Consider the following 20946-nt stretch of genomic DNA (forward strand, 5'->3'; position numbering starts at 1 on the left):
GTTAGGACCGTTAAGACTTTTTGCATTGTGAAAATTTAAGAAAACAAAACATTTTCCCCTTAATTTCTCGTTATTGTAACAAGGAAAAACATGAGAAAAAAAAATGGCATAAGCAAATAATACATTATTTCAATTGTAAATTTTTTATGTCATGGCAGTATTTGCTGTACCTTTAAATTACTGTAACACAAAAAAAAGTTTGAATGAGAAATGAAAACATTTTCACCTCAACTTCCCAGTACTTTAACAAAGACTAAAACAATTATTTAAAGTATCTGAAGTATATGTTGCACTAATTTTATGGAGTGATTGTAATTCAAAAAGAGATTGATGAACTTAAAAAAATTACTTTATCAAATAACCTTCATTATTATTATGGAACATGTTTTTTTTTTTCACCCTATGCCTCCAAACCTTTCATTGATAATCTTTCATTGCATTGTAGCCTTGAACAAACAAAGGACTAATAATGTAAACATAAAAGCTGAGGGCATTTCAAGAAAAGTAACATGTTTTCTTGGCATGCAGTCATCTGTCAGAGTGATTCATCATTTAATGCTCTGCCCCTTTGATCATGAAGGACAAATTGACTGCCTAAACTTGTCAGACTACAACTAATACTGATAATCCACTGACCTGTCAGACCTTGCACAAACTGGAACACAAATAAACAAGACTTAATTCTTTGTAAATATGACAAATAATTACATAAGTTCTCTAGTTAAGAGGAAACTACCTAGCATTAGAGAAATTAGCTAAATTAAACAAAAACAAGTTAGAGCAGTGACAAGTCAACTCTTCAGTTTCACAAGGTAATAAAGACACACATTGAGCAGGTGATCGTGTTATAAATCACTCTTACACGAGACGGTTAGACTGTCATAGAGAAATATCAACACTACAGTATTAAAGTCCACAGAGAGTTATATGCATATGGTATTTGCTGTGTCGCTAACCGGTTAGCTTAGCAACAGTGGCTGCGTCTCAAAACCTACTAAGCTGTCTACCTAGGCAGCAAAATTCGGCGTTATATGTGCATTCAACCCAAACTAATCTCTTCGGACGTGCATTTGATGCCTGAAAATGCTCTGACCCCCCCACATCGAGCGTCCAAACGCGCGTATGACGGCCCGAAATGATGCCTAGGTAGGCGGCTCGCTGTGTTTTGAGACACAACCAAGTGTCTCCATGCTGCGGAACACAACCCGGTGAACCTTGGCAATCTGTTGAAAACAAAATATGGTCGGGAAAAAAATACAGTTCACGACAGTAGAACTGTTTATTTACTCACCCAAAATGGATCAGAACCGTCCAAACTGCAGAAACTGTCAATACCCATTCGCCGCAGGAAGGATCTGTTATGGTGTGTTGGGTTTACAATGACTCCGTTTCATAACCACTGCTGTGCGTGTTGTGATGTTGGGGACCTGCATAGAAGTGGGATGCATGAGCTGAAATATAGGGGGCGCTGTCACTTCATCAATTTAACAACTACCGTAACGGGAGTCACACACATGACAGTATGGCAAGCCGTTTTAACACTCCCTTTGCCTTAAAATGATTAACTATTTATTAAAAAAAAAAAAAAAGTTAAGTGAACTTGACAATTCATTTAACTTATTTTTTAAAATTATTATTTACTTAATAACTTTAAGGCAACGGGTTTCCTCAATTTTTTAAGTTAAGTCAACTTATCACTTTTTACAGTGTACGTGGGCCCAATCACTCTGTCTCATATGCACGCATGCCACGCACTGTCACGATCTAATGCACTTGTTAATGCCGATCTTTAAAAACAAATACCGGAAAGCAAAAAATCCAAAATTTCCAGAACAGGATCCGGCTTAAATTAAGCACTGGGTTAGTGGCTCGGACAATCTCACTTACAGTTGAAACCCAGCTGTGAGGGGTTTTTACGTTATCTACAGGAGAGAGCAGTTTGGTGAATTAACGGTTTGTGTACATTTTATTTTATCTATAAAGTCATTAATGTAGGCAAAGTTATTTTACTTTATGTAATGCAATAAATAGGGACAAGATGACAGTTAAAAGCACGTCGCAATGGTTGTTTCACGTGATGGAAACGTCTGATGCCTTGCATGAAATAAAATTACTTTTTCGTAAAGATACTGAATTTAATTACTGTGAATGTTAAAATACATTCTTAGAACTGTGCACTGTTTATGTATAGGTATGTTATAGGGAGTCAAATGAGGCATCTTTCTACTATTGGTGGTCCAATACTTAACTTGGAAGTTAATATTTACAGATTAATTTAGAGGATTTAAGTTGTTGTTTTTAACCCAGTATTTTTAGTGTACTAGTACTTATTTTTTAAATACTACAACTTATTCTTTAGATACTACTACCTTTTTAAATATATACTAGTACTTATTCATAGATACTAGATACTTTATACTTTACTAATTAAAAAAAAAGAAACAGTAGATTTTTAGTTACTAGTAACCTTTAGACCAAAGATATTCTGATCCTATTAGGTACAAGTACTGCTAAATGAATAGTAACTAGAATAAGTACTAGTAGAATGAAAATAGGTACTAGTAAGTTTTAAGGATTAAATGTTAAAATGGCTTGCCATTCTAGATGTGTGTCAAACTGCTTGTGAAAACCACAGTATAGTAAAACCATGAATGATGAGCATCAGCCGACTTTTTTTTTTTTTTTTTACAAAAGTCTATAAATCTACATTTACATTTAGTCATTTAGCAGACGCTTTTATCCAAACCGACTTACAAATGAGGACAATGGAAGCAATCAAAATCAACAAAAGAGCAAGTGCTATAACAAGTCTCAAATAGCTTATATTATAAACTGATAGCTTATATTATAATATTATATTATATTATAAAATAGCTTATATTATAGCTGACTTATTATAAACTAGTTATAAGCTGTAAAAGGTATACTGGCCAGGTTAAACAGAAATAATAAATCAGTCATTCTTGAGACATGGGACAAAACATGTCCAGCAATTGTAACTGCTGTTAGGTTTAAAAGTAAAAAATATGTTTCAATTGTAAATGTTATGGGGATTAATAATAGAATGTATTTAACACAATTATCCCCTTCAATTTAAGTTTATCATTATTATGTGAAATCTATGACACTATTGTCTTCTCACTACATCTAAAACAGTGTGTCCACAGAGATGGGTTCAATCATTCATATGCTATAAAATGGATAAAAATGTTTTTTTAATGATGAAAAATACCTTGTTTTATGAAAAGCAACACTTAATAATATCTCATATCAAAGCAAGGTTGTTTTTCAGTGACACATGCATGTTTCATAAGGTTTCAAAGTTGTGTCCCCACTTTTTGTTAACGCCATCAGACATTCATTAAAATGTAATCAAATCAGGGAATATCAGGGGCAGCTGTCACTCTAAAGGACCCCCTCGCCACAGTCCTCCTCTGCAGAGTACATCAGTGTCAGACAGGCTCTGCTAAGTTTTATAGTTTTAGAATATTTTAAATCCTAATGTTAATATTTCCTCTCACACAACCATGATATGTCAACACCATCTTCCAATTTCTGAGGAAATTATTTGAAATATTTAGATCATTTTATTCTCCTGAAGCAGGTTCCATTAGCATCTAGCATCAACAGAAAAACAAAACAAAATGGCTACTACATGAACTCTTATTTGTTTTGTGAAAGAAATGCCAAATTTGTCAACACCGTCAGATGTCACCACCATAAGATTTTGTGTTCCAATGATATATCAAAATACTTAAATGTCACTCTTGAATAAAAGCTTTATAAACAATAACATACTCACTGTTTGTCGTGTTTGTTTTAATACAGTAATTGATTGATTCAATGTATTTGATAGTTAAAATGACTACAAATTCAGGTTTTTGTCACCACCGTCAGTTGAATATTTTGATAATATTTCATTATGATATTTTATATTTGTTGTGGAATTGTTGGTCAAAAGTGTAATCTGTCTGCTAACATGACCATGTGTTTTGAAATGTTAAAAACATCTTGAATGCTGTTAAAGATAAAGTTGAAATTATAGGCCTATTACACACTCCAAGGTAAAAAACACATTTTATTAAAAAAAAGAGAAAAGTTGGGAGGTTGTATCAAAGCATACACTGAAAAAAATAAGAAGTTAAATTTACTTTTATTTTGCAAGTTTTTGCACACATATTTTTTAAGTAAAATTTAAATACAGAATTAAGTAAAATCTACTTAACTAAGTTATCTAAAATTAGTAAAGGAAATAAGTAAATTTAACGTGGCCAGGTAGAGTTTGATGAGTAATCTCTACTTAATTGTTTTAATTTTACCCTACAATACTCAAGTACATTTCACTCAGTCGCTGTTTGTAAACTTTACGCAAACAACATTAAAAAAAAGCCTATAAAGCGTGTGGATAAGTTGTAAGCATGTTGACTGCTCGTTATTCATTTTAAGGTAATATGTTGACTCAATATAGTTGAATAGAAGGAACACAGAGACCTGAATACTTGGCACATGATACACAATGACGGTGACAATCAGCGTATAGTGTTTGAGTATGAATGGGTCATTCTGAGTAAAAAATTAACTCCAGATGTCACAAAACAGCAAGTTACTTAACCTAACAACAAAAGCAACCACAAAACAGTGTAAATACATCTCGAAAACAGCAACAACAACAAAAATTACCTTATTAATTATTCATGCCCAAGTGCAAAACAACAACAACAAACAATTCCAAGTAAAATATGCTTATAAGTTCAAACTTTAAATTCTACAAGCTTAAATTGAGTACTAATATTGAATTTACTCTTTTATTTAAATTCTTGCCTGAATTAAATTATTTAATGTAGAAATTACATTTGTTTTTCTGTAGTATTTACCACAAAATCATTTTTATCAGTGTAGCTCAGTAGCTTAGTACATAAGATACATAAATGTAGTTTCATTTGTCTGAGTACAAGGTTTTATTTTTTCAATTTTTCACCCTGTTCTTCTCAAGAATGACTTAAAATATCGACTTCAGTCAAGGCACTTAAACAGATAGGTTACAGATAGTCATTTAGTGTTTAATGACCATTACAAAACTGTCTTTCAGTAGAAAAGCCTCATCATTTGCATAGGCTGTAGGCTATATTCTGATGAATTTGGCTGTAGGATGGTCCAAATTACTTGCTCCACCCACCAAAGCCAAGTCTGTCCATAAATTAAGGCTTAAAAATGAATAAAGATCATCCAAGGCACTCATTTTTGGATACTGCTCTAAGCATACACAGACACTGCAAAAAGAAGAGGCTGTCGTAGCATGTAAGTATTAGATTTATGCTTTGCTTTATATATTGTATATACATTATAAATGTAATTAAAACTTTTATTAAAATATATTATAAATAATATATATATATATATTGTAGCATTGAGTTAAATTACGGTTTCTTCAAAAAATAAAAAAAGCAAACTTTTTTGTTAACTGTAGTTTCATTTATTTGTAATGTAATTATTATTTATAAATTTTTTGTCAAATGTTAATTGACCAGTGTTTGCTTTCCTCAAATTTGCCATATTTTAGGGTGGCAGGTTGGAACTCTTGAAATGTTTTGTAAGAATTACCTGTTTATGCACTGCAGGGTTATTTAAATATTGCAAAGACCATAAGAACATCTGTAGTTCTATTATATTTAACTGTAAAAAAAAAAAAACTTCTAAGAAGAATATAAATGTGTAGGACATGCCGACTGTAAAATGTCCTGGAAATTTGTCATGCAAATCTGGCACTTAAACACAAAACGGGCCATATAAATTGGCACCAATATGTCAGTGGTGTGTGAGAAAGCTTTTACTGGACACACTCCATATAAGGAATGATCATGGGGACTTTATTATCACCTTTCAACAGGTTTACAGCTGTAGAGAATAAGTGGCCCATGAGTGGCAAAGATATGGCTGTGGTTTGCCTGATTAGAATATAAAATAAGGCTACATGTTCGCACATCCATTGGGAGTGTCAAAAAAAAAAGCTATAATACAGACAGATGATAAAACACATTCCTTATTACATCTTAGAACAACTCACAGAAATACGTCAAGATGACCACGCAACCAGAAAACGAAGACAGCAGCAAGTTCCTTTTCCTTGACAATGACTTCAAAAACAGCGGGGTGGCCCAGGCCGATTGGTCAACCAAAAAGATGGTGTGGATACCTTCAGAAAGGGAAGGTTTTCAGTCAGCCAGCGTCAAAGAAGAGACAGGGAATGACGTGGTGGTTGAGCTCGACAATGGACAGAAGATGACCATCAGCAAAGATGAAATCCAGAAAATGAACCCACCCAAGTTCAACAAGGTGGAAGATATGGCTGCACTGACCTGTCTGAATGAGGCCTCAGTGCTGCACAACCTCAAGGAGAGGTATTTCTCAGGTCTCATTTATGTAAGTTCATTCAAACTTCACCTTACACAGTCAGTTAAACTACAAGTCTTTATTTACGATCATAGCTCAGTCTCAGGGGTTTTCAAAACAGGGTACACAGACTCCCATTTCTGCATTATAATTAATGTCAAAACATTTGCTGCTTATTTGCATTTATGGAAACTGTGATACTTTTTTTCAGGATTCTTTGATGAATAGAGAGTTCAGAAGAACAGAATGTATTTGATTTAGACATTTTGTAACACTTCAAAGAGTTTACAGTCACTTTTGATCAAATTAATGTATCCTTGCTGACTAAATTTTAAGTATTAATTTCTTTCAAAAAGAAAAATAAGAAAACTCACTGACCCAAAACTTTTGAATGGTAGTGTATATGAGTCTTAATACATTAAATATTATGCATTATACTTATTTTATTTAAAATATATGCATTTATACTTTAGGATGGGGGTCACTTCCCAGGGCATCATCATATCCAGGAGTCTTTGTATCTAAAAAGTTGAAAATGCCTTAAAGTGTGAATAAAATGAAGCATATTTGTACCAATATATGTATGTAAAATGCATAATATTGCAGTTTCCTGGCATACATTTTGAATATATATTTGATATTCCAATCCAGACTTACTCAGGTCTCTTCTGCGTGGTGGTGAACCCCTATAAGTTTTTGCCCATCTACTCTGAGAAGATCATTGAGATGTACAAGGGGAAGAAGCGTCATGAGGCTCCTCCCCACATCTATGCCGTCGCTGATAATGCCTATAGGAACATGCTGCAAGGTGACCACCAGTCTTAACTGAATGCACCATATAAAAACTATTAGTAAATTCACAGGCTTACTGTGGTTGTTACAGAAAAATCATGTCTTTCTTCCCAAAAGTAATTCAATGTTGTATAATTGAGCAACACAAATATAGAATAAGGAAATTGTAAAAATGAAGATTATTCATAGTTGTTCAGTCCAGCAGAGCCATGCAGCTGTGTATTGGACAGTGTGTGTGTGTGTGTGTGTGTGTCAGGGACTGTGTTTTACAAGCTGTGGATTAAAGGCATCAGTATTGCCATACAAGGGGCCTTTCCCTTTCTCACTAAATTTTTTTTTACAGCTATTTTTGGAAGGATGAACTGAAGTTAATCTCACCCTGTACTCAATTTAGAATATGTAAGATTTTGGAGGTAGGGTGAGCAATAGTGGAGTTTGTGTTTAGACATCCGGGCCCCTTGTTAATCTCGTTCAGGTTCTTAATTGTGACAATTCATGCATTTCTTGTCCTGTCCTTGTACTGAGTTCAAATGTTTCTGTTTCTTTCTCCACAGAGCGTGAAGACCAGTCTATTCTCTGCACGTGAGTTCTAAATGCGCTTACGTACTGTTTGCTCCATATACTCTTAAAAATATATTTCTAATGAAACTATTCCTTTAATAATAAAGAATTTAGCCCAAGGTTGACCCAGGAAAGAAGTATCCACTGTGTCTGTGAGGCACCATTCAGTAAAGATGTAATCAGCTGATACATTTGCAAGAATTACCAAAGCTTGAGTCTGACTGACTGGTCAAATATCACATGGGCCATAAAATAATACACATTTATATGCACTATATAATCAAATTTGCTAAGCAGCCTGACATGTAAATGTTTATGCAAATGATTATGTGACATGTGGCAGCATTCTTTAATGTGTGTTTAACAGTGGTGAGTCGGGTGCAGGAAAAACGGAAAACACCAAAAAAGTCATCCAGTACCTTGCAGTTGTGGCATCATCACACAAAGGGAAGAGAGATGCTGGATCTGTGAGTTCAAAGTTATCATCATTAAACTGATTAACATGTCATACAGTATCTCTTATAATAACAGTTTTTGCATGCCCTCATTACTGTTAAGGCTTTGATAACAGTGTAGTGTTTGATTAGTATAATAGTCATGTCTTTATGATAGGCTGTAAACGCTTCAGCACTAAACAAGATATATTTAATTATTACATGCAAGGTGCTGTGCATTAATATTGCGGTGGGTCATTTACAATTTTGTCCATACAGATATGCTTCTGCATGTGCTTTGTGATTTCGGAAGGCTGTCCATGAAACAAAACCCAACTGTTGGATTGATTATTGTTAATTATGTTTTGCAATAATTAACAGAATATACAGATCTGATATATAATAGCAGTGGATATCAAATACACAGCTTTTCAATTTTAACTCAATTCATTTCTTTACCCCCATTTAGCAACAAAAAGGACCCCAGTTTGCTTTTGTGAGTACCTAAGCTTCTTTTCATACATTTTTGGATGTCAATCATGAATTATGAATTACACATGGCTAAAACCTGATAGGCCTTTTACTTTAATATATCCTAAACTATAACATGTAAAGTCCACTAGAATAGCTTTAGGTTTATAGTTTGACTGCATTGAATCACAATGAATAACATTTGCTTTGTCCGTTTGTTTAGGGTGAGCTAGAGAAGCAACTCCTGCAGGCCAATCCTATTCTGGAGGCATTTGGCAATGCAAAGACCATCAAAAATGATAATTCCTCAAGATTTGTGAGTTAACAATTCATTGTTTTGGTACTGAATATTTGCTCATTATCATTATAATCAACATTACTGTAAAAACTTTTGCTGTTTTTTCCTTCTCAGGGTAAATTTATTAAAATCAACTTTGACAACACTGGTTACATCGTTGGAGCAAACATTGAAACCTGTATCCTAATAAATCTTTCCACTGAATCTGAAGAGTTTGATATCCAAATCAGTTAGAGCAATCATTTCCAAAAATATTTAGACTTACTGTACATCATATAGTCAAGCACATTCATTTTCACCTTAATGACATAATGAATCCAGACCTCCTGGAAAAGTCTCGATGTATCCGACAGTCCAAAATCGAGAGATCCTTCCACATCTTCTACTACATGGTGGCTGGAGCCAAAGACAAAATGCAAGGTGGGTAAGGACTGAGAATTTCTATTACAGCAGCTTTGTATTGAGTCTTATGTAATTACATTCACAAATGTGACCCTGGACCACAAAACCAGTCATAATTGAAGATTTATGCATCATCTGAAAGCTGAATAAATAAACTTTCCACTGATGCATGGTTTGTTAGGACAATATTTGGCCGAGATACAACTATTTGAAAAAATCTAAATATTGAGAAAATCACCTTTAAAGTTGAAGTTCTGAGCAATGCATATTACTAATCAAAAATTAAGTTTTGATATATTTACAGTAGGAAATTTACTAAATATCTTCATGGAACATGATCTTTACTTAATGTCCTAATGATTTTTGCCATAAAAGAAAAATCAATAATTTTGACCCATACAATGTATTTTTGGCTATTCCCCAGCGACTTAAGACTGGTTTTGTGGTCCAGGGTCACAAATACAGATCAGCTAATTTTGTCAGTTTATTAGTTTTAGTAGACCATTTCAGATATACCACTAGCAGTCATTCTCTTCCACAGATGAGCTCTTGCTAGAGGACTTTGGTAACTACCGTTTCCTGGTGGCTGGGCATGTGCAAGTACAAAACCAGCAAGATGATGAGATGTTTGAAGAGACTCTGGAAGCCATGGAGGTCCTGGGCTTCAATGAGGAGGAAAGAATTGGTATTTAACAAAACCATGACTAGTTTTATAACTTAATATCCTATCTTTTCATGCTGTTTTACATGAGTAAAAGTGTTGTGTTACTTCTAGGCATGTTGAAATTATGTTCTACTGTGCTGCAACTGGGGAACATTGAGTTCAAAGCAGAGAAAAACCAGGAGCAGGCCAGCATGCCAGACAACACAGGTAAACAATCAGTCCAGAGGAATTAATCTGTGATGTTGCTCTTATCCTGAACTATCCCGACTAAACCAAAATGCTCATATGTTGTGGTAAATGCATCCACCAGCTGCACAGAAAGTGTGCCATCTGCAGGGGATTAATGTGACTGACTTCACCAAAGCTATGCTCACTCCTCGCATCAAAGTTGGCCGAGAGCTGGTACAGAAGGCACAGACCAAAGAACAGGTGCATTACCACATGACGCCATGCAGCTATAATGCATTATTTTTAAGATTCCAGCTGATTTTTTAAATTTGTATACAGTAGTCAACATTTGAAGTGGATCAAAAAAGTTAATGAAAGTTGTCCTAAGTCAAGAAAGGGTATTATTTTGGTTTTAGGACAACTGTGATGAAAGGTTTTGATCCACTTCAAATATTGACTACTGTATATGTAAGTTTATATAATATAATATGTCCATTTATCAGGCTGACTTTGCAGTTGAAGCCTTGGCCAAGGCTATGTATGATCGTCTGTTTCGCTGGATCTTGGCACGTGTCAACAAGGCTCTAGATAAGACAAAGCGTCAGGGAGCCTCTTTTCTGGGCATCTTAGACATTGCTGGGTTTGAGATTTTTGAGGTGAGTCCGAAAGTCTTCATTAACAGATTATAAAATCCAAATGTGAACTTTCAAACTCAAGGCTTTCCTTTTTTGCCTTTCTCACAGGATAACTCATTTGAGCAGCTGTGCATCAACTACACCAATGAGAAACTGCAACAGCTCTTCAATCACACTATGTTCATCCTGGAGCAGGAGGAGTACAAAAAGGAAGGCATTGATTGGAACTTTATTGACTTTGGTCTGGACCTCCTACCCTGCATTGAGCTCATTGAGAGACCGGTCAGTTTATAAACAACACCATTCGTACATATTAATTGTAATAATCTTTGATTATCTTTAAAAGTCACTCAGTCATGACATTTCTCTTGGTTTTCTCTTACAGAACAATCCTCCAGGTATCCTAGCCCTGCTAGATGAGGAGTGCTGGTTTCCAAAGGCAACGGATGTTTCCTTTGTCGAAAAACTAACAAACACCCACTCAAGCCACTGCAAATTCTCTAAGCCTAAGAATCTAAAGGAGAAGACTTTCTTCACTGTGCAACACTATGCTGGCAAGGTATTCAAAAGTCTGGGGTCAGAAAAGATATACATTTAAAATATTAATACAGTTATAAAAATGAATTAAATTGACTGATTAAAAGTTGAGCAGTTGTAAAGCAAAGTACTTAACATAAGATCATTATGAGAAAAAAAAATATGATTGCTATAATAATAATAATGTTTTAATTTGATTTAGGTGGATTATAATGCCACATCTTGGTTGACTAAAAACATGGACCCACTCAATGACAATGTCACAGCCCTGCTGTGTAACTCTTCCAGTGCTTTTGTTCAGGACATCTGGAAAGATGGTTAGTTTTTGTCAGGATTTTGCCACGGTTTACTTAAGTCTGAGCAGAAAGACAGTAATGTATTCTCTATAAAGAAAGCTTTTATTTTTCTCAAATAATGAATTTAAAAAACAAATGGTCTAAAATGTATTTTGAAAGAAATCCTTGTGTTCCCACAGCGGACCGTGTGGTGGGTTTGGAAACCATGGCTAAAATGGCTAAGTCTGATAGCGTAGCTCCTACTGCTTCCAAGTCCAAGAAAGGCATGTTCCGCACCGTAGGACAGCTGTACAAAGAGTCTCTTGGCAAGCTCATGACGACTCTAAATAACACTCAACCAAACTTTGTACGCTGCATCATTCCCAACCATGAAAAAAGGGTATGCCACAGCAAATATCAAAATATAGTGATTCATATCTGTATTTAGTGGTATATCTAAGATGCAGGTTTCACAAGATTTGTTTTATATGGAATTTAAACATGAATTATACTCTTTAACCCAAGAGTATGCATACAGTTAAATATATATATATATATATATATATATAGTACAAATAGTAGTAAAATAGAGTGAAAATTCACTGCTTTTGTCCTTAGTCTGGCAAGATAGCTGCCCACTTGGTTCTCGAGCAGCTGCGCTGTAATGGTGTACTGGAAGGGATCCGCATCTGTCGCCAGGGCTTCCCCAATCGCATCGTCTTTCATGAGTTCCGCCAGCGGTGAGTCATTTCTGAAACATACTTGATAATTTCAAATACAGAGTTTGTAGATTTGGATGTTTCTAAATGGCCAGAATACTGACTTCAATCTTTGATTATTTCTAAGCTATGAGATCCTTGCTGCTGGGGCTATTCCTAAAGGATTCATGGATGGAAAACAAGCCTGTACACTTATGGTGATTTGAGCAAAATATGTATATACTTACACTGTACTGACAATGCAATTTTTATTTTTATTTTTTTATCGTTCATTGATGACAATTCCTCCCTGCTTTTTAACCATCAGATCACACATCTAGACTTGGACCCCAACCTGTACCGGATTGGTCTGAGCAAGATATTTTTCCGCACAGGAGTGTTGGCACAGCTGGAGGAAGAACGTGACCTGAAACTGACTGATGTCATAATTGCCTTCCAGGCCCAGGCCCGTGGCTTTCTTAGCAGAAAGTGAGTTCTTGTTAAATAAATGCAAATATACTGTATACCATCTACCTTTGAAGCTTCTTGTTGTAATTGTAGTTTCATTGTGGCTAAAGACAAAAAGTAAGCCACTTTATCTAAAAATCTTGAAATTTACAGGGCATTCAGCAAGAAACAAAAGCAGCTGACATCCATGAAAGTGATTCAGAGGAACTGTGCTGTTTATCTGACACTCAAGAACTGGCAGTGGTGGAGACTTTTCACTAAAGTAAGTCCTAAACACAAATCCAGAGTTCCTGCATGAAACTCTTGATGGCACAGTCCGATAGGTCAAACTCAATTTGACATAATGACATTATCACATGGCGCAGCTGATTGGTTCTTTTCACATCAGCAGCTAATGAGCTCGCTGCTCAACATTCAAATGCTTGATTAGTGCTTGCTGCGCTTCAGAAACCCTCCTCCTTCCCCAGCTCCACCTGCATAAATCTGCTACCGGGTGATTCATGTATGCTATTTGGGGGTTATTTCATTTGTTATATGTGACGCAGCAGTATTTCTTACATGCTCACAGCAGCACGTTGTGGATGTATTGGCAGTAGCAAGTCTCGGTACTTGGTCTGCTGCAGCAGCAGATCTATTCTGCCAAGACCAAACACATTACCATTGTCATGTACATTGCCATGCCAAACCCTCCGAGAGTTGTCATGACAGAACTACACACATCTATGTAAATTTAAATACAATTAAATTTAAATGTGGTCATTTTGTGGTCAATTTATGTTTCTGTTTAGGTAAAACCCCTGCTTCAGGTGACTCGGCAAGAAGAGGAGATGAGTCAAAAGGAGGAGGAGCTTCAGAAAGCCAAAGAAACTGCCCAGATGTCTGAAGCTGAACTTAAGGAGATCACACAGAAACACAACCAGGTACAAGAGCAGAACAATATGTGATCCAAACTCAACTACAATGGTGTGTTCATTCATACTGATTCACTATCAATACACCCATATTGGCTGGAGTGCAGGTGGTAGAGGAGAGAAACCAGCTACAAGCCAAAATACAGGAGGAGGCAGAGTTGTATGCAGAGTCTGAGGAGGTGAGGATACGGCTGGAGGCCAAGAAGCAAGAGCTGGAGGAAGTGCTGCATGAGATGGAGGCTCGACTCGAGGAGGAGGAGGAGCGAAGCCAGGTCTTTCAGCAAGAGAAGGCGAATCTGCAACAACAACTCAAGGTTAAGCGGTGATCAGTTATCACAGACTAAGTGGAACAATAATGAGACTTTAATTTGCTAATTGTAATTTTACTGTAATTTTTTCTCTCGCTCTCATTTTCATCAAAGCATAAGATTTGGAAAAGAAAATGGAAATAGTAAATAAGAAACCTGTATTCATCTATTGTTTTGTGCAGGATTTAGAGAAACATTTAGTAGAAGAAGAAAATGCCAGACAGAAGCTTCAACTGGAAAGTGGGGCTGCAGATGGGAAGATTAAGAAACTTGAGGAAGATCTTTTCATCGTGGAAGATCAAAACTGCAAGTTGCAGAAGGTTTGTATTGAATTTCACCAGGCGGTAGTTTTATCTGGATCATTATTATACTTTTTGTGAAAAATGAATATCAGATCTGAGTAATATGCCTGCTGCTTCTGTGTGTTTAGGAGAAGCAACAGTTGGAGGAGCGGTTAGCTGACTTTTGCTCCAACCTTGCTGAGGAGGAAGAGAAATCCAAAAACTTGACTAAACTGAAGGCTAAACATGAATCTATGATTTCAGATCTTGAAGGTTTTTTTCATTGTGACTTTGGGTTTTATAGTATGGAATTGTCTGTAGTTGAAAATAATTTGAATCCTAACCAAATTAATTGGTATATCAAATTATAAGTAAATACCTTAAGTACATACCGTGAAGCATTTCCCATTTCTGTGTGTCTGTGCAGTTCGAATGAAGAAGGAAGAGAAAAGTCGGCAGGATGTCGAGAAAGCTAAACGTAAACTGGAGACTGAGTATAATGATGTACAGGAACAACTAAAAGACACACAGACCCAGATAGCAGAGCTCAAGACACAACAAGCCAGAAGTGAAGTGGAAATTCAGGAGCTTCAGGCATGGTACATTGTTGCTCTCACGACAGTTCAAAGGCATTGCTTCACTGCTCATTGTAAATTGTAACCAGATCATCTGTATATTGACCAGCATAGAAAAAGAATCAGCTCAGAAGAGCAATGCTCTGAAAAAGATACAGGAAATGGACGGGCTTGTCACAGAGATTCAAGATGAGCTCGAAGCTGAGAGGGAGACTGGTAGAAAGTCAGAAAAGGCCAGAAAGGAGCTGGAAGAAGAGCTGTTGGCCCTGAGGACTGAACTGGAGGACTCACTAGACACCACAGCAGTACAACAAGAGCTACGGTGATTATTTAAATGTGTAACTTTCAAATAGTCATTTATTACTTTTTACTATTTACATGGAACATAGTAGAGTAGATATAAGTCTTAGCCTCTTTATTGGACAGGGCTAAGAGAGAGCAGGAGGTGGCAATGCTGAAGAAGTTGATAGAAGACGAAGGCCGAAGCCACGAGGCTCAAGTGAATGAGATGAAACAAAAACATGCTCAGTCTGTAAATGAACTTGGTGAACAGCTAGAGCAAACCAAACGGGTAAGAAAACTGCTTATAACATTGGCATAAGAAAAATTGCAGTGCTAAAACAACATCAACCATTCAGTTAGGTAATCCAGTACTTTTAATCTTGTAAGTAATATCCTGCGAAATGATTAAAATGAAATAAATTTAAATTTCCTAAACTGAACCTTAAACACAGGCCAAGGCCAATCTGGAGAAGGCGAAACAGGCCTTAGAGAAGGAGGTTGTAGGCTTGAATGGAGACCTTCGCTCACTGAGTAATGCCAAGCAGGATGTGGAACAGAAGAAGAAAAAGGTGGAGACCCAGCTTGCTGACCTTCAGACTCGCTTCAGTGAGAGCGAAAAGAAGAGGGAAGAACTTGGAGATGCAGTGTCTAAACTGACTGTGAGTTTTACATTCAGACATGTGCTCTGAATAGATAATAGATAATCTATAGAAACACCTGATTTATGGATGTCTTTTGTAAAAACACTCAGATGGAGTATAACAATGTGAATAGCATCCTCAATGAAGCAGAGAGCAAGAACATCAAGCTGAGTAAAGATGTTGCAAGTCTCAACTCACAGCTCCAGGATACACAGGTATTGTATAATCTAAAGCAGGGGTTTTCAAACTGGAGTCATTAGAAAAGTTCATAATTAAAAAAAAAAAAGAAACATTTCATTGTGATTTCTAAACACTGAAGTCATTTTTTAAATTTTATTGTCAGATAAAAACAATGATATACAGATAATATTTTACACAACTTTACATTGTTGTTTTTTCTTCCTTTATATTTTAGGAATCATAATTAGGGTTAAAAAAAGAATTGTGACAGAATTATGATTTTGAGAAGCACTTGGCTCTTGATGTTTTGCCTATTTGCCCATCTAGGAGTTACTTGCTGAGGAGACCCGTCAAAAACTTAATTTTTCCACTCGGCTACGTCAAACGGAGGATGAACGAAACAGTCTGCTGGAACAACTAGAAGAAGAGGCAGAAGCACGAAGGAATGTGGAGAGACAGGCCTCCAGCCTTACCACACAGGCCAGTCACTCACATTTGCAAAGAACACCCTCAAAAATTTCATTAAGCATCTCAGTATATGACAATTAGTTATGCCAAAATAAAAAAATAAAAATGTACAAATGAGGCAAATTTCATTTACAATAAGTTTGCTTCTACTATAGTTGTCAGATGCAAAGAAGAAGCTGGATGAGTACTCCAGCAATTTCCAAATGCTTGAAGAAAGCAAGAGACGGCTACAGAGGGATCTGGAAGCCACAATTGGAGAGTTTGAGGAGAAAGCTGCAGCCTATGACAAGCTAGAGAAGACCAAGAATCATCTTCAGCAAGAGTTGGAGGATGTGATGATGGACCTGGACAACCAGAGACAGCTGGTTTCAAATCTGGAGAAGAAACAACGGAAATTTGATCAGGTTGCATTTCTATGCTTCAGCTAATATCAGCTATCCTAATTTCGTCAGCACAATTAATTCAATTCAAGTTTATTTTTTATAGCGCTTTTCCGATGCAAATTGTTGCAAATTAGCTTTACAGAAAATTAAAGTCTCTACATTATATTTAGTAATAGCTTATCAGTGGTGACTATCTCAAGTTGATGTCCATATGGCAGAAATGTATGGTAAAAATCAAGCAGTTAGTTAATGTCATGTAATGCAAAATTTGGTAGTTTTGTATGTTGTCTGAGGGTTGGCATCTTCTGAGGTCTTCTAAGGGGGTTGGCATCATCTCTTCTCAGGTGTTCAGTCATCTCAGGTCTTTGTAAGGGCTGGATCCCAAACAGAGAAAACAGAGAAAGTAATAGAGAAAAGAAAAAAAAAAATAGCGTAGCTATACCTAAGCAAAAAATTGTGTTCAACCCAAGCAAAAGAATGAAAATGTGCATTTGATCAGATGTAACTGAAGTACAAGGTTAAGAGATGCATTATGTGAATGCTTGGCTAAAGAGATGTCTTTAATCTAGATTTAAACAGAGAGAGTGTGTCTGAACCCCGAACGTTATCAGGAAGGCTATTCCAGAGTTTGGGAGCCAAATGTGAAAAAGCTCTACCTCCTTTAGTGGACTTTGCTATCCTAGGTACTACCAAAAGTCCAGAGTTTTGTGACCTTAGGGAGCGGGTTGGATAGTTGCGTGATAAAAGCCTAGTTAGGTATGCAGGAGCTAAACAATTTAGGGCCTTAAAAGTAAGTAGTAATATTTTGTAACTGATACGGAACTTAATATGTAGCCAGTGCAGAGACTGTAAAATTGGGGTAATATGATCATATTTTCTTGCCCTGGTAAGGACTCTAGCCGCTGCATTTTGGACTACCTGTAGCTCGTTTATTGAAGATGCAGGACAACCACCTAGCAGCAGTGCATTACAATAGTCCAGTCTAGAGGTCATGAATGCATGAGAATGCATCAGAAACAGGTAACATGTTTCGTAGCTTGGCAATGTTCCTAAGATGGAAGAATGCCGTTTTTGTAACATGGGAAATATGATTTTCAAAAGATAAGTTGCTTTCTAATATAACACCCAAATTTTTGACTGTAGAGGAAGACACAGTACATCCGTCTAGATGCAAATTTTAATCTACGAGATTCTGTGTACTGTCTCGGTCTTATACGAATTTAATAGGAGAAAATTATTGGTCATCCAGTCTTTTACATTTTTAACTGTTAGCTTAGATAATTTAGAAGTTTCATCTGGTCTTGCTATTAAGTGATTTTTTATCTCATTAAGATGCTTGCTGATGAGAAGACCATCTCCAGCAAGTATGCTCAGGAGCGTGACTGCGCAGAGGCAGAAGCACGGGAGAAGGAGACCAAATGTTTGGCCCTCACCCGAGCGCTCGAAGAATCCCAGGCTTCTTTTCGAGAGTTAGAGAAACTCAATAAGACACTTCGCACTGAGATGGAAGACCTGATCAGTTCAAAGGACGACGTGGGCAGAAATGTAAGTTGTTTTTTACAGTAGCGTGACTCTTGGACAGTAGTTCATAGTCAACTTAGAGACAGTTGTCTGAAATGAGATTACTAAATGTTGCATATAAAAACTACGGAAGGTCCATGAGCTGGAGAAGGAAAAACGTGGATTGGAGGCTCGAGTAGAAGAGATGACAATTCAAATGGAGGAACTTGAGGATGAATTACAGACTGCAGAGGATGCTAAACTCCATTTGGAAGTCAATATGCAGGCCCTCAAAGTCCAGTATCAAAGAGACTTGCAGGTCAAAGAAGAGCAAAATGAAGAGAAGAGAAAACAACTGCTCAAGCAGGTAAAGATTGATTTCTTTGTTTTTATTTGTGTTGCTCAATGGGTAAGCAATATCTGATTTTGTAGGTCTTCCTGAACTGCATGACACTTCTTGTAGACTCCTTACCCTCCTCCACTCAGCAATTGGGGAAAAAAGTTCTTCTGTTGTAATATTTTCCCACTTGGCACACAGGTACGTGAGCTTGAGACTGAGCTAGAAGATGAGCAGAAAATGAGAGCTTCATTCGCAGCTGCCAAGAAGAAACTTGAGGGGGATTTGCAGGACCTTGAAGATCAAGTTGATGCAATCAGTAGGGCGAGGGATGAGGCCATTAAACAGCTCCGCAAGACTCAGGTCAGAGGGTCAAACCTTCAAATTCTTTTGGAGTTTCCCAAGCCTTTATCAAGCTTCATGTGTGTTAGTTTTCTTCCCCATGACAGACGCAGATGAAAGATTTCCAGAGGGAGCTGGAAGATGCGAGAGCATCCCACAAGGAGGTTCTTTCCGAAGCTAGAGAATCTGAGAGAAAGGCCAGAGCCATGGAGACAGAAATCTTACACCTACAGGAGGTATACATGATATCAAATGGCTGATTGCAATAGGCTTAAATATCTTGCCATACAATTGCCAATTTCTTTATAGGAGCTGGCTACAGCAGAGAGAGCCCGCAAACAGGCTGAGCGAGAGAGAGATGAGATAGCAGGGGAGATGGCAAGTGGCTCATTTGGAAAGTATGTTGGGAATTGATATTTGCAAAATTGCTAAATTTAAATTTTAAAACTGTAAAATACAATATGCAATGACTGTCCACTGATAGATCTGGCACGTCTGATGAGAGGCGTCGTTTGGAAGCCAAAATTCAACAGCTGGAAGAGGAACTTGATGAGGAACAGGCAAACACAGAGACGCTCAACGAGAGACTGCGGAGAAGTGTGCAGGAGGTGATTGGATTAATGTGTATGGATTACAGTTGTATGCTGTAGTGAAGGTGTTCTTTTGAGGTGATAACGCAGATCATTTTCATCTATAACTAGATGGATCAGCTGACCAGCGAGCTGCATGTTGAACGCTCCAATGCTCAGAGGATGGAGAGTGGCTGGCAGCAAATGGAGAGGCAGAACAAAGAGCTGAGGGCCAAGCTGCTGGAGATGGAGGGACAGGTCAAGTCCAAGCAACGGGCTTCTGTAGCTGCACTAGAGACTAAGTTACAACAAATGGAGGACCAAGTGGACCATGAGAGCAGGTAAGATCATCAGTGTTAAGATGGATTTGGCTGTAAAGACAAAGGGATTCCAACTAGTCATTTTTTGTAACAGGGAGAGACAAACTATTGCCAAGGCCATGCGTCAGAAAGACAAGAAACTAAAAGAACTGATGATTCAGATAGAGGATGAACGAAAACAGACAGAGCAATTTAAGGACCAGGTATGAAGTATTCTTGTTCAGCTTTTGAGTTTTTGAGGTTCCATGTTTTCTCATAACTTTGACAACTGACTGATGTCATCCTTGTTGTAGGCTGAAAAAGCAAATCTGCGAGCAAGGCAGCTTAAGCTGCAGGTGGAAGAGAGCGACGAGGAGTCTCAGCGTGCCACTGCTGCCCGTCGTAAACTTCAGAAAGAGCTGAACGAGGCCACCGAGGCCAATGACGCCCTGATCCGAGAAGTGTCTTCACTCAGGAGCAAACTCAGGTTGTTCTGCAGTAACCCCTTTCTGTAATGTATGTGAAACCATAATCCCATTCATTGACATCCTCCTTATTGCATTCAACAGTAACATACATTAAGAGACATAAGTTTGCATGGGGTACGTTTGGAGATGTGTGGTTTCTTAATTCTTTGTATGTTCCTCAGGCGTGGCAGTGACTCATCTTTCAGCAGTCCATTAAGGCGTAGTGGAGGTGGGAGCTTTAGAAGAACACGCAGGAGCATGATGGAAGCATCCGAGGTCCCAGAAGATGAAGGTCCTGCTACTCCTGTGCATCAACCTGAGGAACCTCAAATCGAGCCAATCAATGGCACCAAGGATGACAACTAAAGAATTCATTCCCAAAGCCTTTCACTATCTATTTTTGCCATTTCTGAATGATAATTTATGCTTATTTAATCTTGACTATCTCCTAAAAGGAGGTTTGGTATTTATTTCTGTTCTTCACTGATTCCAACAGCTGACTAATTCTAATGGGGTTTTAACACTCAGAAAGTACCATGGTACCTCCATGGTTTTTGAACATGTACCATAGTAATACCATGTTCTATCAACTGTTAAGTGCCATAGCATA

At 37.1% G+C, this 20946-nt stretch overlaps 2 protein-coding genes across 2 annotated transcripts in view; one reads left to right on the forward strand and one right to left on the reverse strand.

Moving 5' to 3' along the window:
• The window catches only part of abcc1 (ATP-binding cassette, sub-family C (CFTR/MRP), member 1), a 22632-nt gene extending 21182 nt beyond the window's left edge, over positions 1–1450 (reverse strand). Inside the window, exon 1 of the mRNA XM_058768512.1 lies at positions 1292–1450. Coding sequence (XP_058624495.1) covers positions 1292–1339 — 48 coding nt within the window. The 5' untranslated portion in view covers positions 1340–1450. The remainder of the gene's footprint in view (positions 1–1291) is intronic.
• Positions 1451–6309: 4859 nt separating this feature from the next.
• On the forward strand, positions 6310–20703 carry myh11b (myosin, heavy chain 11b, smooth muscle). Its single transcript, XM_058769326.1, is given in 41 exon segments — positions 6310–6420; positions 7042–7198; positions 7737–7764; positions 8111–8210; positions 8872–8964; positions 9061–9124; positions 9268–9366; positions 9890–10033; positions 10124–10219; positions 10323–10441; positions 10684–10836; positions 10924–11097; positions 11201–11374; positions 11555–11669; positions 11721–11795; positions 11828–12027; positions 12246–12367; positions 12474–12543; positions 12654–12814; positions 12947–13055; positions 13582–13713; positions 13812–14018; positions 14195–14332; positions 14443–14566; positions 14721–14892; positions 14978–15190; positions 15295–15439; positions 15603–15809; positions 15902–16006; positions 16299–16451; positions 16595–16843; positions 18155–18367; positions 18477–18689; positions 18861–19022; positions 19109–19237; positions 19311–19399; positions 19486–19609; positions 19703–19911; positions 19985–20093; positions 20184–20356; positions 20519–20703. Coding segments are annotated over 41 exon segments (5814 nt in total). The 3' UTR covers position 20703.
• The last annotated feature ends 243 nt before the right edge of the window (positions 20704–20946 follow it).

Source organism: Onychostoma macrolepis, chromosome 03, assembly GCF_012432095.1.
Source record: "Onychostoma macrolepis isolate SWU-2019 chromosome 03, ASM1243209v1, whole genome shotgun sequence".
Lineage (NCBI taxonomy): Eukaryota > Metazoa > Chordata > Actinopteri > Cypriniformes > Cyprinidae > Onychostoma > Onychostoma macrolepis.